At 35.6% G+C, this 27,919-nt stretch overlaps 1 protein-coding gene across 2 annotated transcripts in view; it reads left to right on the top strand.

The window, feature by feature from the left end:
• LOC121411387 overlaps positions 1-27,919 on the top strand; it is a 34,493-nt gene that overhangs the window by 2,230 nt on the left and 4,344 nt on the right. For both annotated transcript variants that reach the window (XM_041604083.1, XM_041604082.1), the window contains exons 2-10: positions 8,365-9,528; positions 10,015-10,281; positions 10,820-10,900; positions 13,943-14,181; positions 17,967-20,247; positions 20,660-20,868; positions 22,492-22,647; positions 23,004-23,226; positions 23,839-23,895. In XM_041604083.1, the coding sequence (XP_041460017.1) occupies positions 8,551-9,528; positions 10,015-10,281; positions 10,820-10,900; positions 13,943-14,181; positions 17,967-20,247; positions 20,660-20,868; positions 22,492-22,647; positions 23,004-23,226; positions 23,839-23,895 (4,491 nt within the window). In that variant the 5' untranslated portion in view covers positions 8,365-8,550. The remainder of the gene's footprint in view (positions 1-8,364; positions 9,529-10,014; positions 10,282-10,819; positions 10,901-13,942; positions 14,182-17,966; positions 20,248-20,659; positions 20,869-22,491; positions 22,648-23,003; positions 23,227-23,838; positions 23,896-27,919) is intronic.

Genomic DNA, 27,919 nt, shown 5'->3' with positions numbered 1-27,919 from the left:
TTTTCATTTATTTTATTCATTCGGTTAGTTATAATGGCTATACAAAATGATGACGGCAATCATTGTAAAGCTTAGCCTATCTTCTCTTTCACCTGGTATTCTCAGAGGATTCCTCGATCATTCAAGCATGAATGACTTTGACAGTTTAAAAAGCATAAATATATAATCTGAATTAAAAATAATCGTTTACCTTTTTTGAATTAGTCGTAGTTGAAGGTGTTATAGTAACCTTATTTTTCGTTACATAACAGGAATTTATATTTTGTTTGAAGGTCAAGTTCACCCCAGAGAAATGTTGATTTGAATAGAGAAATATCAAGCTAGTATAACGCTGGATATTTCAAGTTGTGATATTTTAAAGTTTCGCTTATTAGTGATATATATTATGCACAACTCATTTGCATGCAAATGATACAGTTGATGTCCCTCGCTATTTCTTTTCTTTTTTTTTTTAATTATGCAATATTTCATTTTCACATATACAATACGGGCCAACGTGAAGGAACCATATGTTCAGGAGGGAATTGTTTCACTTGACAATGAGAAGAAATTGGAAAATATAATATTTCATACAATACAATACTTAAGAAATAGTGAGTGGGTTGCGTCATCAGTTTCCTCATTTGCATACCGACCTGGATGTGCATATACTTCTATTATTTTAAATTAAACTAAACTTCAAAATGTTATAACTCTCTTAATTTACTTCCGATTTTGGTGAAATTTTCAGCGTTATGATCGTTCGATTTTCCTTCAGCAGAAACCTTTTTATTCAAAACAATTTTCTGTTGGGTGGACTTGTCCTTTAAATGTTGATGTATTTGTTTGTATTAAACTTTTTGTTTTATTTGATGTTAGACCAACCATTATCGTTAATTTCTCTTTTTTGCTTATGGATTTGATCTCTCTGTATTCCGTATAGTATTAGAAATATATAACAAAATATATTCTGTTATCTTACTAAAGCCAATACGTGAAACTGTAGAGGGGGGGGGGGGGCTAATGCATTACTTATTTCACGTTCTCCTTCGTATTGTTTCACTTCATTCATTTCCTGGTTTATTCATATACATGTATTCATTTATTCGTTCATGTTTGCAGTGTTTCGGGGAAAAATGTTGTCTATTAAGTGACACGATAAGGGGGCATTTTACCCTGACGCAAAGTTGATGATAAAACAGAAACATAGAAAAAAAATATTCTTAAACTAAATGTTTGAAGAAAATATTTGTTTTATTGTCTCGCATTTTGGTTAAGAACTTCGATATTCTCTAATGAAATTATCATACTTTAATTAGTGTTTATTATATGAAATTGTATTCTACCCATTTATGTAATGGATGTCTTGCTAAGATCAATTGTAATTGTCACTTTCACTTGCCCAGTAACCTGCACAATCAAGGTACTAATTGATTGATTTGTTTTCTGTTCCGTTCCAATCATGAAGAAGCGAAAACGGAAATCAGCCACTTAGTTTGGTTTTTGAAAACACAAAAACGAAATCATAACGAGAAAAACGTGTTGTGATGTGGCTTTTGTATATAAAAAACAGAAAAATGAAATTAGAAATACTTTTGTGCTTTATCTGATTTCTCATTCTAAATTTGTGCATTTATATAATTATTAAAAACATTATCAGAACATGCCACGATTTGTGACCTCATTGAATATGTATGATGCAACTGCATGACAAACAGCGCCTATAGAATTGTTGGATGTCGCCTGGAAACAGGATACTATGTTAGTATGAAACTATGTACATGTAAATCAATGTCAAATAATGATATTTGCAGATGAATCCAACATGATGCAAGCAATATCATTTTGGATATATATCGTAAATATAATGCTAAAAATAAAGTTAATTTCTTACCCTCCAGAAACTATTAAACGGACGAAACTGACAAGGTAACAAATGTCACTGAAACACAACAGTCATATCATTTCGTCTTCAAGAAATACAATTATATAAACGAAAAATAAAGCATGATCTGATTATCAAACCAAGAATTATGTAAATCTCAAATATAGAGAAATGAACCAAAAATATCCCCGCAAATGTTCTATAAACGATTAAGCAGGCACTGGGAACGATTTTTTAGTAGGGGGTGCTGTGGGTTTTTTTATTAAGTGGCAAAAAAAGGAAAAAAAATATTATATTCCAAGATGATGGGGATTTTGGTAAAAAAAAATATTGCTCCCAAATAAAAAAAATAATTATAGACCTATAATTTCATGCTCCAATCTATTCAAAGAAGACAACGGTTCAAGGAAAACGCCAATACGGAAATCATTCAAAATACACTATTTTTGATTTGATTGATTTGATTTATTGTTTTCTTCTGCATCCATAACATTTGTATAATACATTTTTCACAACATAATAAACATAATATGTTAGCATTTTTGGCATAAATTGTAAATAAAGATTACTAAAAAGATAATTCCAGACAAAAATGATTAACTATATGATGTTCACAATTTGCAGAAGGATTGTCATCATAAGCAGATTGCTTGAAAAAAAATGACAATCCCAAACTTATACTAATTGAATTAATACATTTATAACATTGATAAAGCAGAATGGGCCTATTCTTTCAAATAGCTGAGGGTGATGGTGATATGATGATGATGTTGATGATGATGATGATGATGAGTTTGTTTTGCAATGGATCAAATTCTACAAGAAAAGTTAAGTGTTGAACAAGATGCCCCCCTCTCACTCCTACTTGTCAGCAGTGCTTAAAAACATACTCTTTTCGTGTCGATATATATGAACAAAATTCAAACTCGAACTTCTATAGCATTCGCATCCTATTCTCAAGTGTGAAAAAAAAAATCAGCTAGCGCCCCTTTCATATCCTGTTAATGCGTCACTGTATAGTCCTTTTCCTTTTTTTAGTTTAGTAATTAAACATTAAATAAATGTTTGTTGTTTAGGGTTAAAGAGAGCTTAGTGTGCTCTAGTCATAGCGCTTAATACATGGATTATAATACACAAAATGTTCGCAGTTAGCGTTCTCGTTTATTTCGGCCGTATGGTAGGCCTACCTTGTAGGTAAAAATTAAAGTAAAATGTACATAAACTACCATATCACCCCCCCCCCCCAAAAAAAAGAAATTGTACCTCTTCCTCTTTGAGTGGCCGACCATGGATTTCATGAATGGCAATGTGTCCAACCAGCCTGTATCCCCGCCCCTTTAAAATTACTGGACCCGTACCTGTGTACGACGCATTCAATCATGCAGACAGACCTATGCACCACCAACTTTCTTCTCAAATTTGCACCCCCCCGCCCCGAAATCTCGGATCTGGGGGACACATTAAATTCCTTAAAATGAAAAATCACAGAAAAGGAAATCGGAGGGGGGGGGCGAGGGTATTAGTAAGTAAATGAATACCGTGTAGGCGAAGAAAAAAATGCAATATTTGGATAGTGAATTATTAATGAAATGACGATCGATCATTTTTTTTTTATTTGTTGATGCGGAATGCCGTTATTTCCAGCAAACAAAAATCCATTATCATTAAAACCATACAATCAAATACAGTTACAAACAATCTTCAAGTGGCTTAATCAGTATTAAAGGGATGGTCCGGGCTGAAAATATTTATATCTCAATACATAGAGTAGAATCCACTGAGCAAAATGCCGAAAATTTCATCAAAATCGGATAACAAATAATAAAGTTATTGAATTTTAAAGTTTAGCAATATTTTACGAAAACAGTCGTCATGAATATTCACTAGGTGGGTTGATGATGTCACATCCCCACTTTCCGTTTTCTTATCTTACTACATAAAATCATGTTTTTTTTTTAATTATTTCATACTTGTGTGAATAATATGTCTCCCTTATAATGAAATAAATTGCAGCTATGAATATCTAATGCACTATATCAATTGACATTCCAATTTTCTAGTTCTTGGAGGGAAAAAATTGAATGAACCTAATTTCACATAATAAAATACAAAAGAACAAGTGGCGATGTGACATCATCAGCCCACCTAATGAATATTCATGGCGACTGTTTTCACAAAATATTGCTAAACTTAAAATTCAATAACTCTATTTGTTATCTGATTTTGATGAAATTTTCGGCATTATGCTCAGTTAATTCTACTCTATTTATAAAGCTATAAATACTTTCATATCATACTGGCATATCAACGAACGGTATTGTAAGTTTTTTAAAAGACAAAAGATTAATAAATGGATATTTAGAAAAACAGAAATTGTACTTTGAAAGTAGGACCTACTTTATAGATGCATAATGATAGGCCTATCCCCAATTGTTGGGGCGGGGGGGATAAGTCTCAGATTAAGTTGATTATATAGTGTAGATACAGCTGTATCCTCAAGCAATAATGAAATTGACCAAAAGAAAATTATTAAATCTTTCCCGAATAAATATGCCTATTCGTTTTCTTTTCTGAATGGATGAAAAGTGAAAAGTGGGGAAGCGGGGGGGGGGGGGGGGGGGGGGGGGGGCATTTATGAAAGGAAAGAAAAAATATAAGAAATTGATAATACACAGGAAGCCAGATGAATGCTACAATATTGAATTTTGAATATATACATTTGTATATAAATATATATTGACTACTTACATCCAGGTGATTATAAATAGATATATGATACATGAATGAATAAATGGATTCTTTCGCAGCATTACGTCAAGTGAAAGATTCGGAGGAAATTATACAAGAACTATATAATTTGATTATTGATGACACCTCCCTCCCCACAAAAAATAATTACAATGAAATGCTGGGGGGGGGGCTCCAATTTATTTTCCAAAAACAAGGGGAATGATAATGAACTTCCACATATAAAAAGAATTAAAGACGAATGATGCCTCTGACTCTCTATATCACAAAAGAAAAAAAATGAAAACAAATAAATCAAATGATTAATAGATAAATATAAATACAATAATTAATCAGTTAAAATGAATTGAATGAAATTTCACAAATAAAAATAATCAAAAACGAATACCTCTGACTCTCTACATCAAATGATTAATGAATAATTATAAATACAATAACTAATTAAGATAGATTAAATGAACTTCCACACATAAAAAGAATTAAAAACGAATATAATACCTCTGACTCACTATATCACAAAAGAAAACAAAACTGAAAATGAATAAATTAAATGATTAACCTGGATTAATTAATAAATTAAAAATACATTAATTATTAAAATAGATTGATGAATAAATAAATGAAATTTCACACATAAAAATAATTAAAAAACGAATGATACCTCTGACTCTACATCACAAAAGAAAAAAAAATGAAAACAAATAAATGAAATGATTAATGAATAAATATATATATGCATTTATTAATCAACATAAATACATTAACTAATCAATTACAATAGATTGAAATAAATGAACTTCCGCACATAAAAATAATTAAAAACGAGTGATACTTCTGACTCTTTATATCACAAAAGAAAAAACATAAATACATTAATTAATAAATACAATCGATTGGTAAATAAAGTCAATAACTATATTAATACATGAATAAATCGACAAATAAATTTCTGAAGAAGTAAACTAATGTCCTCTCTCCTTGTTTATTTAGAACATAAATTGTTGCCAAGCCCCCCCCCCCGCACCCTACAGTGCCGCCCATGATAATTCTCACCGGCCGCGGGGAAACAAGCCCCATGACCACGTTATTTTCCATGATATAACAGTGTAAGGGGCCTCGATAACGAGTATACTAATATAGCCGTCATCCGAGCCCCACACACGTGCGAATGCTGGGACAAGCGCATTGGACGGGGCCTGTTTCGCGACTATCTTAGAATGCAAGCTTAATATATTATACTCGTGATATAGGCCCCGCTCTTGTGTTGGAGTGACTGAAGTGCCGTAGTACGGGGCCTATATAACGGTTATAGTACTATACTCGTGAAACAGGCCCCGCGAACGGGCATTCTAAGCCATTCAACACAGCAGCGGGGCCTATATCACGAGTATATATAGTGAGCTGAAGTTAGCAACCTAGATATTGAGGTATGATCGATTACAAATTTTTTCTCGAGCGGGGCCTATATCACGAGTATGCCATATATCCAACAAAAGACTATTGAAAATCGAAGTGGGAGTTCTTTTGAGGTTTAGAACTGAAAACGGGACCATATTCACCTATTAAATCATGGAAAGTATGGGTTTTTGTTACAGAAATGATGCGAGCGCGAAGCGCGAGCTGAAATTTTTTGATATTCCAATCTGAAAAGTGGACATTTTGAGCACGATTTTAGACGAAGAACGAGTTGTGTATCTCAATCTCGCTTGCTGATTTCTGTGTAACATTACAATCTTATTTTATTTTTAGCACATGCGGAATTATTGGGGGGGGGCAAAACGATATGTTTGCCCCCCCAATATTTTCATTGGTGGGGCGATCGCCCCCCCTGCCCCCCATAATCGACGCCTCTGGTGGCAGTGATTAAGGAACCTTTTTAGGCAAGACTTGCATATGTCGATACCGTCCCCTCCACTAATTAACAAAATATAGAGGTTTGTCAAGTCGTATCTAAATCTAACTTAAGGGTAAGAGTTCCGTAAAATACCTGGACCGGTATCAACGCTTCTCGCTAGCATAGCGGGATAGGTCTTGACTGCAGAGAAATCAAGGTGAGTTTGAGTCCCAACTAAGGTAAGCAACAGTAAAAAAGTGATAGAAAAATCTGAGGTGAACGAACTGGAGGTCTCAACAATCTTGTTATTTTTAGTGGGGGATGCATATGGAACTCTTTCCAATCTAAGAGATTTAGGAAGGAAATGGACACCCGGGGGGGGGGGGGGGGCGGGGGTCACTTCCATTGACGAGTGGATACCATGCACGACCATGGGGTCTCGAAAAGCACCCTAAACACTAGACAGGAATAACCGTCGTTTCTGGGGATTTATTCAACAATTTCTGACATTTTACTGTAATCCCCATTTACCGACGGCAATGTGTCAGTACGAGCCTTCATGTGTAATCTGGTCCGACAATTCGGCGGACGGGTTTTGTCCAGATTTTTTACTTCTTTTAGATTCTAAATGACATTATATTATCTTGGACGAAGGTCCACTATTTTCGTTAGACTCTAATCTTTCTATTGATACTATATACATTATTTATTATTTCGAAAATATACATTACCGATGAGTTATTCCCCGGGTTATTCCTTATTTTTTGACTTTCTGCCGGAGAGGAAAATATGGCAGCCGTCAACGAGTTGTGCTTGTATCTGTTAGATCTAATGTTACTGCTAAAATACGTTGTCTGTACGTACGGGCCTCCAAGCTTTTCAGTCTATGTATTGGTGACTGAGCCAACGCAGTTCAGCGGAACAACCAAAATACAGAGACTGAAGCTTTTGGTCTACCTAAACACATATTTTCCATTTTCTGAAAATGGAAAATATTGGCGTGTAAAACCCTACACTTAACAAGTATTGGAAACAAAACGATACTCTTGACCAGTTCCCTGAATTGAACCCCTAAACAAGTACAGCGATATTTTTATTGTTATGTCGCCGACATTGGTCGTCGGTTTTACCTTCACCTATATCATTGGGTTTAGTACAGCCCCACATCTCGCGCAAATCATACTCTAAACACGTAGTGTTGTTGACTCTGGGCAAAAGTACATCCTTTATAAAACATTTTAGTCTTAATTTTTTACACCCTCGATAATTTGACTCTAAACACGTAGCTTTCCTAGCGTAATTAGATACCTTTTTTTCATTATTTTAGTGTTTATGACACCCTTATTACATTACATACGTAACGTGCCCTATCTTGAAAAAAGACATCTTTTTTACGTGTTTTTTTTTGGTCACGCATGGTATCCACTCGTCAATGTAAGTGCCCCCCCCCCCCCCCCGGATGGACACGTACCAAAATGTTCATTCAGTCATATTATTGAGTGTGTGCAATTCCCAATCCAATTTCCAACGGCATTGGTTTATTAAGACTTTTTAGTCAGAAAAATAGATCCCTTATTATAGACTAGAAACTATATAGTCGTAATAATATGGGCTTATATAATCACTGTGAAACCCACCTATGGCTTACAGCAATTTCTGTAAGCTCAATGAGTAAGGCGATAGACTGGAGATGCCCCATTTTGCAACCAGAGGTTTGAATCCAGAGCCGGAAGTAGACCTTCTAAGTAGAAAAAAAGAAAAAGATTTTTTCACTGTAGGGGGTTTTGTAATAGAAATTTGTTAAGTAGAGGGGACATATTGAAGTATTTCCAAGTTTAAAAAAAAGTTTTAACTTGTAGCATCAATAATCAATTTAGCTGTTTTAGAATATTAATTTTCTTTTGTTACTCCTATGCAGGCTGCCAAAAAAAGTTTGAGCAGACAAATGAATCAAGATCGACATAGAAAACACAGTGTTCATGATGGATTGGCACTGCAATTACCGGATGAAGTCAAATAATGGAAAGGCAAACAGGAATCTACATGGTACATCCAGTGCTTTGAAGCTGTAGCTGTTGAGACATAGATCTAGGTGTCATTTACAATGGATGGGTACCAAAATACCCAAGACAATCTACCTAACCATATTCATTTTATCATTAGTGGTCTTGATATCATCATTAAGGACTTGAAAAAAACACCTGAAGAAAGGAAGGCATTGAGTAAGCTAGTCGAGGTGATAGAGAACACCTGCTGCCAAGGAACAAATATTGTGTGCTTGGGTCCTAATGATGCAAAACCATTAGAGAAACACGCAAACTTGAAAAGATTCCTCCACAAATTTGAGTCTCTTTTTACGGTCACTTTTACAAAGACTGAACTAAAATCAGACAGAACCAGAACTGCTAAGGAGGTTGTTGATGATTTCTTTTATTCAGCAATTGTTGATGTAGCTTTGCTTGTGTGTGGAGGTATCAATGATGGACGTGAGCTCCATTCTAAGATCAACACTTTAGACAACCCTGTTTTTGTCACTCTGGGTCACAACTTTGAAGAATTCATGGCTTCTCTTCGCAGCCAGAAAGATGTTTTTAACATAACAGGGAACTGTGTTTCCTTGAAAGAAGATGATGCTCTGCATAGTGATGTGGAACATTCATCAATGGAACCAGCCTCTGAATGTATCCATTCTGAAACTGAGAAACATGACATTGGTTTGAGTAAAACAGCCCCTACAACGAGTGTGAACCCTTCATCAGGATATGAAGATCAGCTTAGTGCAGAAAACCTTGTTGATTCTGAAGTTCTGGGTGCTACTGCATCACCTTTGGACATCACTGAGAATGTATCCTCACCTCCAGCTGGTTGCAATTCGCCAGCGATCAATGATAGACATTCATCAACTCAGGAACAGGCATCTTACACACAGTCATCAGTAGATAAAGAGGTTGGTGGTTCCTGGACTTGGGAGACTAGACTGGCAAACAGAGTATATGAACATCAGCTTCCTAGAGTATCAGCACTAGAAGGTGTGACGTCCCAGAGAATTGAACCAACACATTGCCTAGTGACAATTGTAAAGGTAATACTTTGGCTCCATGATCAGTACAGGATGTTATGATTACTTACGGGCTATTGTTGTATTATCTCTTTGCAGATAAGCTGATGAAATCAAATTGTAATACTATACAATCTTTATTGAAATCTCTTCAAATGCCACAATACAGAAATTGTGGTATCTACGGTATATGAAGCTAAATGCAAAAGACATTTCATCATAAAACAAAAACTATGATTTGTGGATCATATGAAGGAGTAGTAAAGTCCATTGGAAAGTAAAAAAAAATAGGATCAATAATGTAAGGTTATTGTGATCATAACCTAATCATAATTGTAGCAGTTTGTGCCCTTTCTTGTATGGAGATCTTGAAATAAAACTTCCCTCTATCCAGCCTATGGAGTGAATTGATTCATACATTATTTTCATTAATCAATCATGTAATGTTTGTCCCATTGCTAAAACTATTGTGAATTACAGATTTGTAAACATGCTGCTATTCTTTTCCAGGAGTGTGGTTTCTTTGACAAGCTCTTGATGAGGAAACTCTCGGCTTACATGGAACCAATCATTGGCATCTCTAGCTCAAATGGCTGGCTTCTGGTCCACTTCTGGGAAGGAGAAACCTATGCCATTGACGTGGGTGCACTCTCAAATAGGTCTGATCGGGTCATACCTTCTGAAACGAAGATAGCTGGTGGGACACCAGATAATATTCACAAGTGGGCCATAATTAACTCTGTTGGTCAGTTTCTGAATGATGACTCAATTCTAAAGGTAAATAGTGACAGCTAGCTCTTCATTATGAGACAATGATTTAAGCTGATGATTGCGTATACTTTTGTTCCTTAAGCTGTTTGTTTGGGCTACATGACTACAGCTTTTACAGATAACACTCTTTAAAAAAAACACTTCACTTGTCTTATAAAGAAGAGGTAGATTTTTTTTACTCTAAATTTTTTTGCGTGATCAATGTATTGTAAATGTACATTTACTTTTCCTTACCATTGAGGCGTTAATAGTAACCACTTTGGGTAGATACCATAGAATCACGATTCAACACTGAGTCACTCAACATCAAGTTTTCCATAAAAATAACCATAATATTATTTTAAGTTAACTTTTAATCTTTATCAATTCGTTAAAATTTGACCTTTTGTGGCACGACATTTAACATTTATTTCTTGGAAAAAATATGATTAATAACATGCATTTTTATAAACAACATATTTCAAAAGTTTCTGAGCACATATATTTCATATGTCTGATTGAAGTTGGCCTCAGTTTTCCAATATCTTTGCCTCTGTCGTTGCAGGTTGTGTATGATGCTGAATTGTTGTCTCATGAGCTTGGAAAGAATGCTGGTTTGAAGATTGTTCGAGTCTTTGACGTCTTGGTAAGTAAAATCTTATATGAGATGTAAGGTGTGATGCAGTATCTGCTTATTGAACCCAATTTTGGGGGGCTTAGATCCAGTCCTGCCAGAAGCATCCACTGACTGTTAACTTGATTTCAGCTGATAATTCAATCGTAGTTCCAATCCTGTAGGTCATAAAGAAATCACCAGAGCTCTGGATGCTCCCAGGCACGGTTTATGGTGAAGCTGGAATGTTTTGATGTCTTTTAAAAGATATATTATGTCTTCCCTTTCATCTAAAATTGCAGGTACTATTGATTTCACATGATGAAGAGACACAGTCCATCTCTCATTCTATCTAAAGCAAATTTCAAAAGTTTATCCCTTTAGAGTCAATCACAATAATTGTTAAGACTTGATCATGAGAATTATATCACACTACAACTTGAACATTGAAATTACAAAATGAAGTGATACTGTAATTAAGCCCCTAACCATAGCCTGAGATATGTCTTTTAGTAAGAATCGACTTAAACATTGAAATTACAAAAATGAAGTGATACTGTAATTAATAGCCTGAGATATGTCTTTTAGTAAGAATCCTGTGAAATATGTCTTTTTCTAGTGGCATTTCCCATTGTTTTGGAATCACCATTTCCTATATTACTATCAAGCAAGGACTAATGTAGAGCCATTAAATTGCTCTTAGGAAGGTTCATTGATCTCAGTTGTTGGAATACTCCAAGGTCTTGTAAACTGTCACTTGATTGAGATCTGGAACTCGTGTCATAAAAAGTTGCTGTGAGAGCAACTCTTACTAGAATCTCAATTATCATGACGACAGTGAAAATCCTACCTCCTGATTGGCTATTCCAATGACAGTTGACATTCAAGCAAAAATTTGCTATCATAGCAATGTTTTTGAAATGGGACCCTGGTTTCTATTCCAATCAAATATTCAATACTTCTTTATAAATCTGCCAGAACTTACCTAAACTACATCTCAACAGGCAATATACATGGATTGATGGAAGAGGGGTGGAATACTTGAACTTTGAACTTTTGAACTTTATTGAATAAATACCTTTTGGCCCCAATTGGGGCAAATAAAGGCTCAAACATTTGAACAAAAGTAACATATTTACAAATTGGTAATATACATACTACATGGTGAGCTCACACTTAAGTAGTTGGGCGACATGCAGCGGGGCGAATAGGTCAGAAGTCAATCGCAACAAACATGGATTATGTAAAAAGGTGGTATGTAAAAGGTCTAATATGATCTTGAACACCTGACTACTAGTATTCTGTAACCCGCGGCAAGTCACCCAACCACGTTAAGTGCAATACATATACATTATGTGTAGGGTGAGTATATAATACTAAATGAGCAAAACAGGCAACCTATCGTTGCCTGAAAATGGCAGTACTTATACCATGGAGCTTGTAGCTCCATGTTTATACATAACATGAAACGGCAAGATAAATATAAATGAGAATTTAACGTATATACATTGTGAGACAACTTATAGGACTATTGTGTATATAAGTCCACGCGTGGGGAACATTACTGTGTAATACTGATAGTGGAACATACGTGATACTGGGGTAACGTGCCGTACGTAGGTTACCTCGAGACTGATTGGGGGGGGGGTGAAGCTCAGGGTGAAGGTGGCGGCGGGGTTAGGGGGTAGGGATTTATGATGGCTACGAGGCCCTGTATTTTGTAATAATGGCATAAATCAATTTACAAAGCTTTGTCATTTTTTCTTTACTTACAGTAGTAAACAATTTTTCCATCTTAAAAGTATTTGGGTTTTTATAATAATACATAGGGAGAAGCTCCTTTCTAATATCATTGAAGAAGCTACATTCAAAAAGGGCATGGAATTCGTCTCCAATTTTTCCTTGATCGCACAAAGTACATAACCTCTCATCGTAACTAATGCTGGTATATCTACCTGAGACCACTGGGAGTAGTGTGTTTGCCAGTCTAAATTTTGTGAGGTTAACAGCATGTTTTTGCGGAAGGGTTATGAGATGTTTTTCCAAACCAAACTTTTTCTTGAATATTCTGTAATTGAAACATGTAGTAGAGGATTCAATAGTGGAGAGCCAAGACTGGATAAACTGGTCATCCAATCTTTGCTTTAGTTTAGCTTTCAAACTAGAAATACTGCTAACACAGTTTGACTGAAGTGTCCAGCAACTGTTAAAACCGGTACTAGTTATAATCTTTTGTATAGCATACAACCACTCAGAATGATAATCTTGTTTATCCTGCATATTGAAAATTAAGCTATACATAGTATTAGCAGTATGATGCAAATCTGTCTGAATCAGTTTGGCCCAAAAGCTGACCATTCTTGATTGTATGTAATTAATAACAGGGTATCGACCAAGATCTCCAAGAATCATACAAGTAGGGGTAGATTGTTTACACTTAAGAATTAGTTTACAGAATTTCGAGATCACAGCAGGTGGCAGCATTCGGCGTAATATTAGGGCTAGTCTGAGGGTATATCAATTCATTGCACGGTATCGAAGAGGCGGTCAAGTGATGTTGAGCTGGAGGGGTGCCCATAGAGTAACAGTGAGTGGTAGATGGAATATTACTATCATGGTAAGGGGATGTGTTGGGATCAGAAATGAGGTAAGTTAGAGATGTAGTAGAGGCAAGGTTTGGAGTGACATGTTGTTCAGAACCTCTGCCAGCAGCCTAGGTGTAGAGGTAGTTACCAAGACCCAGACGTCTGTAGTCAATGTCATCTAATCCCAACTTGAACAAGTCATTTGGAGATTCAATGATTTTCAGGGAGTCGTTGGCGAGGTTACAGAAAATCTTCCCATTCTTGGTAGAGGCACGCTTAACATTGACTAAGCTTTTGACATACCCCAGAAGTCTGCTTCTGAGGGGGGTCAAGTCTTCATTAATGAATACTGAATGTATTAGTATATGAGTACATGTATTGCGCAATACCAGTAGGAGGCTCAGCAGGGGGGTTATGGTGATTGCGAAATGTTTTGGTTAAATGACAGCAATAGGAAACTGAATGATTTGTATTATTACTTTGATCACAGAAAGCAGATCGTATTATACGTAGGCACAGGCACCTAGTTCCTCTAGTAGAACTGTTGCATATCTATGGAGTGGCACCAGCCAGCAGTGTAGAAATAGCAGTTGGCTCTGAGGAAGCACCACTTCCCAAAGACCCTTTAGATTACTGTGGAAAATCACAGAGACTAGCTATCACAGACTTGAGAGAAACTGCCCGGGTTTCATCTAAAATCATCCCTTTTCTGTACCAAACAATGTTAAGGTATGTACTTCGATTTACCTCTGTTGGATTGAGCAGGTCCAAATTCACAAAGGTGGTTTTGAAACCATCGATTAAATCCATGGTTTAAGCAGATTTCCTATATGAATTATGCTTATTTACCGCATTTAATAAAAAAAGATGTCCGATGCTGATGCACGCTTTTATCACAGTGCACCAAATTGACTCCTGTTGCCATGGTTAAGCACACTATTCTATTCATGAGTCTCCCGTCTCAAATTAATGAATCCACTCTTCAGAACAGTGAACTCATAAATATTGTAAAATGGTGACAGGTGTCATTATGGCGCACTGACAAACCATGCATCAGCATCAGACATTTTTTTTTTATTATACGGCATATTTAAGCATAATTTATACTGGAATTTTGCATAATCCATGAGTTTAACCAATAATTTTAAAAAATACCTTTATGAATTCGGGCCTGTTAATATGAAGAAAGAAAATGGCAGTAATATTTAGGTACACAAAATGGAACATCATGCTTCGAAGCTGACAAGTCTATTTGAAATGAAACTTCAAATCCATACTAGTGATGATCATTTGCTACTCTATTCATGAGATGGCAATAGAACCAATTTGTAATTGATACTGAGAAAGTTTGTATGATATCACATGTTTTTGTATTAAATGTTCCAAGCTTCCATTTTTGTCTCACCTGCATAGCAGAGTGAGACTATAGGTGCCGCTTTTCCGACGGCGGCGGCGTCAACACCAAATCTTAACCGAAGATCAAGTTTTTGAAATGTCATCATAACTTAGAAAGTATATAGACCTAGTTCATAAAACTTGGACAGAAGGTTAATCAAGTATCACTGAATATCCAGCATGAGTTTCACATCACATGACAAAGGTCAAAGGTCATTTAGGGTCAATGAACTTTGGCCGAATTGGGGGTATCTGTTGAATTACCATCATAACTTTGAAAGTTTATGGATCTGACTCATGGAACTTGGACATAATAGTAATCAAATATCACTAAACATCCTGTGCAAGTTTCAGGTCACATGATTAAGGTCAAAGGTCATTTAGGGTCAATGAACTTTGGCCAAATTGGGGTATTTGTTGAATTATCATCATAACTTTGAAAGTATATTGGCTAGTTCATAAAACTTGGACATAATAGTAATCAAGTATCACTGAACATCCTGTGCACATTTCAGGTCACATGACCAAGGTCAATGAACTTTGGCCATAATGGGGTATCTGTTGAATTACCATCATAACCTTGAAAGTTTATGGATCTGACTCATGAAACTTGGACATAAGAGTAATCAAGTACCACTGAACATCCTGTGCAAGTTTCAGGTCACATGATCAAAGTCAAAGGTCATTTAAGATCATTGAACTTTGGCCAGTTTAGAGGTAAATATTATATTGCTGTCATAACTTTCAAAGTTTGTAGATACAGTGTATGAAATGTGGATATAGGGGTAATCAAGTATCACTGACAAGTTTTAGGTCACATGATCAATGTCAAATGTCAATGAATGTAGCATTGTATCATTGTATGAATGGTGTTTTTTGTGAATAATTATTTTATAGTAGTTTTCAAAGTCAGCACTGCTGCTATATTGAATTACGTGATGCAGGTGAGACGGCCAGAGGCATTCCACCTGTTCATAGGTATATTATTTATTTGATCAGTATCTTCATAGGCGAGACTGTAGGCACCGCTTTTCTGACTGCATCGGCGCCCTCAACATTGAAATCTTAACTAAGGTCAAGTTTTTGAAATGTCGTCATAACTGAGAACGTGTCTGAACCTAGTTCATGAAACTTAGACGTAAGGGTAATAATGTATCATTGAAGATCCTGCTTGAGTTTCAGGTCACATGACTAAGGTCAAAGGTCACTTAGGGTCAACAAACTTTGACCATTTGGGGGTATTTTTAAAATTGTCATAACTTTGAAATCTTATGAAACTTAAACATAAGAGCAAATAAGTATTCCTGAACATTCTGTGCAATTTTCAGGTCACATGACTAAGGTCAAAGGTCATTTAGGGTCAACAAACTGTCATAATGTTGAGGGTATTTGTTGAATTTATGGATCTAGTTCATGGAACTTGGACATAAGAGTAACTATGTATCCTTGATTATCTTATGTTGTTTCAGGTCACATGACCAAGATCAAAGGTCATTTAAGGTCAAATAACTTTGACCTTGTTCTTGGTATTTATTAAATTGGCATCATGACTCAGAAAATCAGAAAGGATCTACTCATATACAGGTAGTTCATTAAACATAGACATAAGGATTATCAAGTGTGTTTTGCACACGTCTTAAGTCACATATTTATGGTAAAAGTTCATGTTGGGTCAATGGACGTAGTATTTTATTATCATATCATTTATCATTTTTTTCTTTTGTGAATGATTATCAATAGCTGTTTTCAAAGTCAACACTGTTGCTATATTCAATCGCTTAATGCAGGTGAGACTGTCAGAGGCATTCCACTTGTATTACATTTCAGAGCTATAGAGAGGAACCTTCATAATCTTTTTTCTGAATTTCTGAATTTTAATGCAGTAGACTAATGTTAGATCATGCTATGAACATATAAAACACTTTTATTGTCTCACCTGCATAGCAGAGTGAGACTATAGGCGCCGCTTTTCCGACGGCGGCAGCGTCAACATCAAATCTTAACCTGAGGTTAAGTTTTTGAAATGACATCATAACTTAGAAAGTATATGGACCTAGTTCATAAAACTTGGCCATCAGGTTAATCAAGTATTACTGAATATCCTATTAGAGTTTCATGTCACATAACCAAGGTCAAAGGTCATTTAGGGTCAATGAACTTAGACCATGTTGGGCGAATCAATATCAAAATCTTAACCTGAGGAAAGTTTTTGAAATGTCATCATAACTTAGAAAATATATAGACCTAGTTCATTAAACTTGGACATAAGGTCAATCATGTATCACCAAATATCCTGCGTGAGTTTCATGTCACATGACCCAGGTCAAAGGTCATTTAGGGTCAATGAACTTTGGCCAATTTGGGGGTATCTGTTGAATTACAATCAAAACTTTAAAAGTTTTTGGATCTGATTCATGAAACTTAGACATAATACTAATCAAGTATCAGTGAACATCCTGTGCAATTTTAAGGTCACATGATCAATGTCAAAGGCCATTTAGGGTCAATGAACTTAGGCCGAATTGGGAGTATTTGTTGAATCACCATCATAACTTTGAAAGTATATTGGACTAGTTCATAAATCTTGGACATAAGAGTAATCAAGTATCACTGAACATCCTGTGCACATTTTTAGGTCACATGACCAAGGTCAAAGGTCAATGAACTTTGGCCATAATGGGGTTATCTGTTGAATTACCATCATAACTTTGCAAGTTTATTGATCTGACTTTTGAAACTTGGACATAAGAGTAATCAAGTATCATTGAATATCCTGTGCAAGTTTCAGGTCACATGATCACGGTCAAAGGTCATGTGAGGTCAATGAATTTTGGCCACATTGGGGGTATTTGTTGAATTACCATCCTATCTCTGTAAGTGTATTGGTCTAGTTCATAAAACGTGGAATTAAGAGTAACCAAGTGTCACTGAACATCTTGTGGGAGTTATAGTAGTTTTCAAAGTCAGCAATGCTGCTATGTTAAATCGCGTGATGCAGGTGAGACAGCCAGAGGCATTCCACTTGTTTCAGTATAATATGCATTGTCAAGTGAGTCTATCCCAAGTTGTCTGGGGCACAGTTGGTTAAATAGATGCCTTTGTTTTGGTTGATTTACCAGTATAATGTCTGCTCCCATGCTGGAAACTTTGAACAACTGTTCCAATGCTTCTGAACAGAGTCTGCAGCAGTCAGACTGGTGGTATGACCTAGGAAGAGAAGACATGGTCACTGGTCCTGACAAGGAACCAACTCACGTTTCTTCATATGCGACTGGTCTTGAAGGCTTGGTTCAAACAGGAAGTGAATCCATGCGTCCAGCTCCTCATCTAGGAAATGGCAAAAAACAACACGAGGAACTTGGAGAGTGTAAAGAAATTTTGAGTAAGAATGGCAAAAGAAGAAAGAGAAAGAAGGAAAGGAAAAAGGAAAGAGAATCTTTGGCCCAATTACAAAGTAACACAATTTCAGCTTCTGTAAAATTGCAAAGTTATAAAATTTCAGATGCTGTTACCCAAGGAGGCACCAGTAAGGAAAAACAAAATAAGATGCAGAGCGATCTTAAGTCAAAGAAAAAAGATAAATTAGGGGAGAAAGTTAAGAATGTTGTCAATGCAAAGGAAAAGCCACAAGCCAAAGGAGATATTGGAGCATCTTGTCTAACATATACCAAAGGGCAACTCAAACAGACTCATTCTAAAGAAAAAGAAAAGGACCATGTGGCACAACCAGATGTGTCAAAGAATATAAAAAGAAAGAGCAATAGTGCACCCAAGGCCATGGACGAAGCTATTTCCACCAAACACCTAGTTACTGCAAAAAGTTCTACCAAAGACAAGCAAAAGAAAATGCATGAGCCAAAGAAGGAGAATGGTATGATTGCAAAGAAAAGTAGGGTAACTTCAGAGAAGAATTCTGTTCAGTCTCCAAAACAGAACATTTCATCTAACAGTCATCACAGTCCTGGTGCCAGCATTAAGACTGGTCAAAAGCAGATGCCACCATCAAAAGGGCATGGTGAGATAAAGGCAGGAAAAGCAAATGAAAAGGGAAAATCTGACCTCACAAATATGAGAGATCAAGGAAGTTCATCTAAACATTCTCACTCTCCAAATGAGAATGTCAACAAAGAAACAAGGCAGTCATCATCTAAGAATGATGTGAAGAAAAACCTGATCGTAAAAGACGATGTGGAAACCAAGTCAAAGAAGAAGAAAAATACTTCTAAAAAGCTTTCCAACAAGCCAGCTACTGAAATTGTTAAGGTACATATGATATCTGATATTACTCAGCAACAGCCAGTCCTGCCTACAGACTGTCATGCTGTAAAGGAGGACTCCGGTGTCAGCTCTGCTCTTAGTTTCACAGAACTAGACCTGATGTATTTCAAAGAAGATGATCATTCTTTGAGAAATCCAACCACTGAATCTCAAGATTATCTTAATCACATTCAGGACCCTCCACAAGGTCATAAGATGCAGCAAATTTGTCAAGATATGGTAGATGCGGATGCTGATTTCATAACTATTTCATATCCATCGCATACATTTCAGCAAAGCAGTCAGCAGAAGAAGAATATGCCAAGAGGTGATTTTGAGGAAAGTCTTCAGAGTGAGCAGTACTGGAAAAGTGATGTGAAAACTGACAGGAATGATGAAAATGTCAATCAGGAGATCGCAAATCATTCTGGTGATAAGCAGTCACACAAACTATCGCCAATGCAAAAACTAATGCTCCACCAGCATGCATTGCCAGACCAGCAGCAGCAAGATGAGCCAATAGGAGACCAACTTATTTATTGCGATGCGCCGAACATAGGGGTGCCAAATGAAAATCAGAATGCAGACACCTCAAATGAAGCTGATGAAGCTACACAAATGCAGCAACATTACAATCAAGTACAACCACAAGAACAGCCACAAAATACTCTTTTGGAGCATCAACAGATTTCAAATTTGCAGCTGCATGTGAATTACCCACAGCACCTGCAAACTTCACATGTGCAGCATCAACCATTGCATGTGCATCAACAACCACAACTACCATCAGAGCGTACTCTTGTTAGGAACATCCATCCTTGCGTGAATGTAGCAGGAAGTCATTACAATCCTGTGAAAGCTGTAGGGCTAAGTTGGTGCAACCCTAGCAATCCAATGAATACAGGAATGATGGCTAACACAACTCTACAAACAAGCTCTCAGATGCCACTGGGTGTCTTGCTACAAGGTCCAGCTCTCCCTTTACAACAAGGGTTTCCTCTCATGCAGTGGGAGCAACACGGAAAAAGAAAGGTCAAGGCTTCTCCAGAAACCAAGCTATCTACCACTCCACAATGGATGAAGCCAATGGTTTTGCAGTTTGAGGAGGGCAACAACCCATTCTTTGTTCATCCGCTCAGTGAGGTAAGTTCCAAAATAAAGGTGGGAGTTTTAGATACTTGTTTCTTTGAGTCATGTTTGATAAAAATTTCAGTAAATCCTATAAACTGGAGTTGTGTAAATTTTTGAATTCTGTCTACCTAGAGAATTTCCATAATTATTCTACATAGAGTTTGAAAAAGAGATGTGAACATTTCCTCCCATCGACCCCCTATCCTCTAAAATAATGTGAACATTAAATTGATATTTTAATAATGTGATATACTTATAGATGCGGGAATATGGAAAATTGATGTTGAACCTTTAATTTTGGTTGTATTTACTTTGTAATCACAAATCATGAAAGCCATCATAACATGTCTTTTTTTTTCAATTTAGGAATATACCTTCACCTGTTGTAGCTCTAATGTCTTAATTCTGTGTGTTTTACTTGCAGCAAGCTGCTATACCAATCAATCCATGCCACCTTACCGATGATCAAGATGAAGAATTTGATGAACTTTTTGGATCGGATGTGATGAAGTTTGTTGAAGCTTTCCCTGAAAACATTCGACTGGCTCTACACCAACTCCAAGAAAACCCAAATTATTCCTTCATTCAGTTGGCAGAGGTCATCTTGGATGTTGGCAGGAAACCCAAAGCACGGTGAGTTTTTACTCTTTTAGATTTTGGCCCCATCCAATCGTGAGTGAACCAATCAATCGCAGCTAAAATGGAAATCCATCAATGTCATAATTTTTCCTACAGGACAGTGTAATCTTGGAAACAGAGGAGCACACTTAATCGTCAAGGTGATGATGAGCGTAGGAACATACACCATTATAGATGTTGGTGTTGCTGGCTTTTCATACTTTGCCACTCGTGACCCAGGTACTAAATGGGTTCCCTGTAGGATGAGGAAGTCATTGCAGCTTGTCCACTACCGCATTGTGTGCAGGAATGACTGATTGAATCTGATGACTGGGTTCAAAATATATCTGTAAAGTGCTTAGACCTATCCTTGTGATGTATTAAGCGCTATGTAAAAGTGGAATATCATTGCACTTGTGGTTGATCAGTCAATCACAGCTTCTTGTAAGACAGGGCTTAGGTTGTTTCCCTTGAATTCGGTCATTTTTGGTCAATAGTAATAATGATCATACTTGCTTGTGTAATGCTCAAAATGTACCTAGTCAGAAGTCTACAAAAGTTGAGCATAATTCACCCTGGCTTTAGCAGACCAGCTCTTACACTGTGCTCTGTATTTTCAAGGAGTAAATTCCTGCCAGGTCTCATTTTACCTCATCTGGGTCAAGTGCAGCACATAAATTCTTTCTTGGGGAAATCGACACCTGGGGGTGTTTCACAAAGATTTAAGTGTGACTTAGAGTTGGTCATAAATTGCAGTTGCGTGCGGTATGATAATACATTCCCGCATCCGTAATATCTAGCACACGGGAAGTGTACTACCGCATATTCTTCAATCAGATTATGTGTTATATATCGTGTGCGCATTGGCATTTAAGAATGACTATTAAAGTCACTCTTGATTCTTTTTTTAAACACTCCCTGGAGCAGTATTTGTACCCTAACAGATAGGAGTCATAACTACTACACCATGGACCACTTGGAAAAAAAGACTTGTCACTAATAATTAGGATCATACTCCAAACTTTATGATTGCTTTGAAAGTCACTTTCAAGTGCTAATAGCACTCTAATAAACAACAACAATGCCATTATCATATTGCTTTTATACATATTTTTTAAAACAATTTTATGGGCTTTAATACCCATATCTTTTCAAATGTAAACGGTTGCATTCAGGGATGGAAGTCAGTTTTTCTGACTGGGCCTGAAAAGAGCCCCGAACACATCAAAGCTCCAATGTGTTGAACCATGAACCATACATGATTGAACAGTGTAAAGCCTGAAAACCTCATGGATAGGAAGGTATGAACACCTCAGATTAGGCAAAAGCATAAAAGCATCTCTGAGATGTAATGAGATGCCTATTTGAAGGGATCTGAAAAGTATTGATTTCAAATGCATGAATATATAGATTGCTTTGAAGCATTCTGCTTCAAAAAGTTGGAACAAGAAAATGATAAATAAAATGATAATTTCTACTAAAACAGAAAAATTACTCATCTAATCAATATTATTTTCAACATTTTTGTTATGATTTTTACATCTGATCTGCTGTGGTGTGTACAACCATGGAATTATGTTGTAGAAGGTTACAAATCAATATAGTCTCTTTTTATCATCTTACCATATTCTCTTATAGGTACCTGAAGTCTGGATTTGGGTCTAAAATGATTGAAAAAGTTTTGGATCATGATGAGTTAACCAAACAGGAATTGAAGACTATCTTAGAAGGAGAGAGCTTTGTCAAGATATCCAAAACTCAGGTTACTATCAGAGATACCCTTCATAGACTCGGGTAGGTCATCTTCAGTTGTTGTTTTTTTCTCTCCTGACATAGATTATTCCACTTTTAGGGGAACTCCGCAAAATGTAATCCTATTCTATTTACATAATGAATTGAGCTTTGATCATAGCAAAAATTTTGTAATCACATGTCATTTCCGTATCAGATTTCATGAATTATGCAAATGTGCGAAAAGAATACAAGCACGCCGCAACTTTAAATGATGTTCAGTGCTGTATGTGTATAATAAAATGTCTTTACACAGAGAATCAAGATGGGAAATATTCCTTTCAAGTTTTACGACTAGTTGGACAGATATAGGAATGTTGCGTCTTGGTGCTATTGTGCAATCCTTGTTGTTTTCATAGTCTACTTGCAAATCGACAAGGAGAGGTCATCGGCATAACAGCTAAGGTTGAACACCCCCTTCCAGGATGCCTCAGTCCATTATATGATGTATTCAACAAGGGCAAGTCCATTCTGGTTCTTGGGCCTACAGGGGTGGGCAAGACAACTCTGCTGAGGGAAGCAGCAAGAGTGTTAAGTGATGTGGAAAAGGAAAATGTTATGATCATTGACACATTATCAGAGGTATGTATCTTTCATTAGTCTTCACTAGACACTAATTACTTGATTGGTTAAGACGTATACTGATGCACTACTAATTTGTATTCTATTACCAATCATGGTCAGATTTGTATGCTTGCCTTTTTTTAACCAAAACAGTTGAGGATATTTCAAGTAAATTCATTAATCATGTAATTTCTCTTTTCTGTACACATATTTTTGAATTAGATATTGAATTATGTTTTATTCATCAATCATTTACTTTAATGGATGCATTGTGATCCACAATTTTTAATCTGTGGTTCAATAAATATGGATTGCTTAATGTTCTGCCAGTACATTTTATTGATAAGCAATTTTGATACTAAACCAATTCGAACCGTCTACTACTGATGAAGTAGACAGGGTTTTTTTGTTTTGCTATTATGCCATGTATGAGACCATGTCAAGGAAGAAACATAACTTTGAAAGCACAGCAGATTTAATTCCAGGTTTAATACAGTTACGATTACTAGCCTCTGACTACAGTATCAATATTTTTCTGAAAATTCATTCCCATGAAAAAATGTATTCATAGCTGTGTTTATATTAAAATGATAACTACAGCTTTCAAACCTTTTCTTCTCATATTCACAGATAGCTGGAGAAGGGGACATTCCACACCAATCTGTTGGAACTGCTCGCAGGTTACAGGTGAGATATGTTTCTGCTTCCAATATTTTGCTGGAAAGTTATAGGAATGGATTATTTCAAGCCTGGAAATCCCAGTTTCAATTTGTTTTATACAAGAACTAGAACACAATTTTCGTCTTTCCTCCATAGCTTAAGCAAGAAAGCAGAGACCACTGCTCAACTTACTAATCATACAAGGGAAGACCTATCTTAATCCTACATCTTGTCTTTTAACATCAGATTGAAGCCTTTGAATGCTCAAAAGAGGTTTAAACCAAGATGGGAATACACAACCTCTTAATATTTGTAAGCACTCTGAAGTAAGTGCATATCCTTCGGTCATATGATAATAATAATACATGAGATTTGTATCGCGCACTTTCCATCTTGATTAGATGCTCAAAGTGCTTCAGAGCAGAACAACCAAAACTATTTACATGTAATACATGTCTGAACAATAAGTCAGTGTCTATCAAAAAACGACGGGTATGTTTTCAGGTTGCCCTTGAAGGTGGTCACTGAAGTCTGGGTGTTCACTTTGTGGGAGAGAATTCCATGTTAAAGAAGGAAAGGGATTTTCTACCTCCTTTTCAATTCAATTCAATTCAGCATTTATTTCCAATTCATTAAAAATACAAGGCATGATCATGTACAAACAAAGAGACAATAAAAATAAAAACATATCATTGAAACATGAATAAATACAGACGAAAGTGATAATCGAAGTACTATTGCCAAATCACTGAAACAGTATAAAAATAAGAAAGATAAATGAATGGAAACAGGAGTGTACTAAAAAAGCCAGGAGAAGGCTTGTTAAAACGCACACACCCAAAATAAATAAATTCTTAAAATAATTGTAATATATGGATGCGGCAAGTAGCAATAGGGTAAAAACAAATAAAACAAAAACAGAAACATAGAAAAAAAAACATCAACAAGACATAAAACAAAACTTATGGAAATTATTGTACTATGAGGATCTTAGTAACTTTGGATCAGTTTATTTTTATATTGCTTTTTAAAAATATTATGAAAGGTAATATTAAATTGTTCAAGATTCAGACTATTCCATATTGTGGGACCAGTGTGACGCAATGAAAATTTAGATAAGTCATTCTTATAATTCCATCTGTGAAGTTTTCGTGAAGACCTTGTATAGTGATTATGTATATTACAATTGAAAGAGAACATATTCATTAATTGAGGAGAAAGGGTTCCAGTATGATACCGCTGCATTAAAGAAGCAATCTGTAGTGTATTAATATCTTGTAATTTAAGGGTTCTTAGCGACTTAAATAGTTTCGAAGTAGGTGCTCTATAATCTGATCCCATACAAATACGTATAGCTTTTTTCTGTAATAAAAACAGTTTGTGTAGATGGCAAGAATATGTATTTCCCCATATTGAGTTACAATAGGTCAAATGTGATAAAATGAAAGCGTTATAAAGAGTAATTAAAATGTGTTTTGGCAAGTCATATTTGAGTCGATTTAAAATTCCAATAAAACGAGAAACCTTATTACAAATAAAATTAATATGAACATCCCAACAGAGTGTGCTACTCAATATAACACCTAGAAATTGCACGGAGTCATAGAATTGGAGACGGGTTCCGTCTACCTTTAAAACAATGTTGCAAGTATTGTATTGCACACCCCTCTTTCTAAAAATCACACACTGCGTTTTACTTTTATTTAATGAAAGTTTATTGCACTTGAACCATGAAGATATTCGGGCAAGATTTCTATTCAGAATTTCAGTTAAGATATCAATATTTTCATGAGAGGCAAGTAGCGACGTGTCATCTGCATATAATATAAAATGAGAGTCATGGCAAGAATTAACAATATCATTTATGTACAATAAGAATAATAAGGGTCCTAGAATGGATCCTTGGGGCACACCCGTATTTACATTTTTAAAAGACGATTTAGTTGTATTATATACAGTAAATTGTTCTCTATTCAATAAATATGACCTAAACCAATTAAAAGGTACACCTCTAATACCATAGTATTTCAGTTTTTCCAATAGAATATCATGTGAGAGAGAGTCAAACGCCTTTGACAAGTCCATGAAAATACCAATAACCTTTTTATCTTTATTTAATTCACTAATTATTCTGTCTTGTATTTCGATAACTGCCATATCTGTTGAAAAATTCTTGCGAAATCCATATTGACTTTCATAAAGAATGTCATGTTTAAGTAAGAAATTATATAATCTGTTAAAAACCAATTTTTTCTAATATTTTTGAAATACAAGGTAAAACCGATATTGGCCGATAATTAGTAAAACACTTTGAATCATTCTTTTTAAATACAGGTACTACCTTGGCTATCTTCAATTTGGAAGGTACATATCCAGAACTTAAGGAACAATTAAAAATATGGCTAAGAGGATCTACAATATAACATATTACTTGTTTAACAACAGAAGGATCGATTTCATCGAAGTCACTACTTTTTCCAGACCGTAAAGATTTACATATCTCTAGTACTTCACTATTCGTTACCGGTGAAAAGAATAAACTATCTGAGATAGGAACATTCATGAATGAAGAAAATTCAGTATTATTATCATCTAAACATATATCATTGGATACAGATGATCCAATATTTATAAAGAACTCATTGAAATTATCTGCTATATCATTGGGATCCGTAAGTGTTAAACCATTATGATTGAATCTCGTTTCTGCCTCATTTCGCTTACGTTTACCCAAAGTTTGATTTATAAGTTTCCATGTACGTTTAGAATCCTGTCTTATGCAGCTGAATTCTTTGAAATAATAATCCCTTTTCGCCCGGCGTAAATGAAATGTGACTTTATTTCTCATCACTTTATATTTTCTATAATTATCATTATTTGGTGAGTTTATATAAGATTTGTACGATCGGTTTTTCTTTTTTATAAGTTTTAAAATTTCAGGAGTAACCCATGGTTTCCTCGCACGAGCTTTCTTTCTTTTAAGAGTCACTGTATTCAGAGGACAGTGCTTATTGTAAAGACTAATGAATGTATCGTAAAATAAATCATATGCCTTTTCTGGATCGTTTTCTTGATATACCATAGACCAATCAATAGATGAGAGTTCTTCACTCAGTAAAGTTATATTCTCAGAGGAGATTTTTCGGCATTGGAAACATTCATTCTTCTTTACATGGCTTTCATTAAAGTGAGATATATCAAATATAGGGAAATGGTCGGAAACACCTGTGGTGAAAATACCTGAAAGAGAAAATGAACTGAAAACATTCGTGTAAATATTATCTACTATCGTAGCTGACTTATCCGTAACTCGAGTTGGTTTATTGATAAGAGTATGAAAACCAGAGGAAATGACTGCATTAGTAAAATCATGGACTGATGTATTTCTATTACTACTTGATATATCAATATTCATGTCTCCCATGAGATAAATATTCTTATGCTTAAAATCTTCGTTATTCATTACTTTATCAAAGAAAGCAGTGAAGTTAGTGACATGAGATCTAGGCTGTCGATAGATTACCCCTACAATTATGTCTTTGTCAGGATTGCAATCAATTTTAATAAATAAACATTCTACTCCTTCGCATTGGTCATTGAATTCGTATATTTTGAAATTTAGTACTTCATTAACAAATAAACCAACTCCTCCACCACGCCCAGAAGTTCGACTAGCATGGATGAATTCATAGCCTTCAATGGAAAAAGGAATATCACTGGCAGAATTAATCCATGTCTCTGTAATTCCTATTACAGAAAACTTAAAATTGATGCTGGCTAAAAAGGTGTGTATTTGGTCAAAATTCCGATACATACTTCTCGAATTGAAGTGTATCAGACTGAATTTCTTAGCCATCGAATTACCTACTAATTCATTAAATTCTGAAGATAGATAGTATTTAGATGGTTTAGATGTATAGAGACCATCATCTTCTTCGATATATTCTAATATGTTGTCTTCAGAAGTCGTAGATTTATGAACGTCTGTGATTTCATCTTCAGAGTAAAACTTAAAGGTAGATAAAAACAAGGCCTCGAAATCAGTGTCGTC

Source organism: Lytechinus variegatus, chromosome 3, assembly GCF_018143015.1.
Source record: "Lytechinus variegatus isolate NC3 chromosome 3, Lvar_3.0, whole genome shotgun sequence".
In the NCBI taxonomy this organism is placed as follows: Eukaryota; Metazoa; Echinodermata; class Echinoidea; order Temnopleuroida; family Toxopneustidae; genus Lytechinus; species Lytechinus variegatus.
Note: the sequence above shows the minus strand (reverse complement) of the source record. Positions and strands in the feature narration are given on the sequence as shown.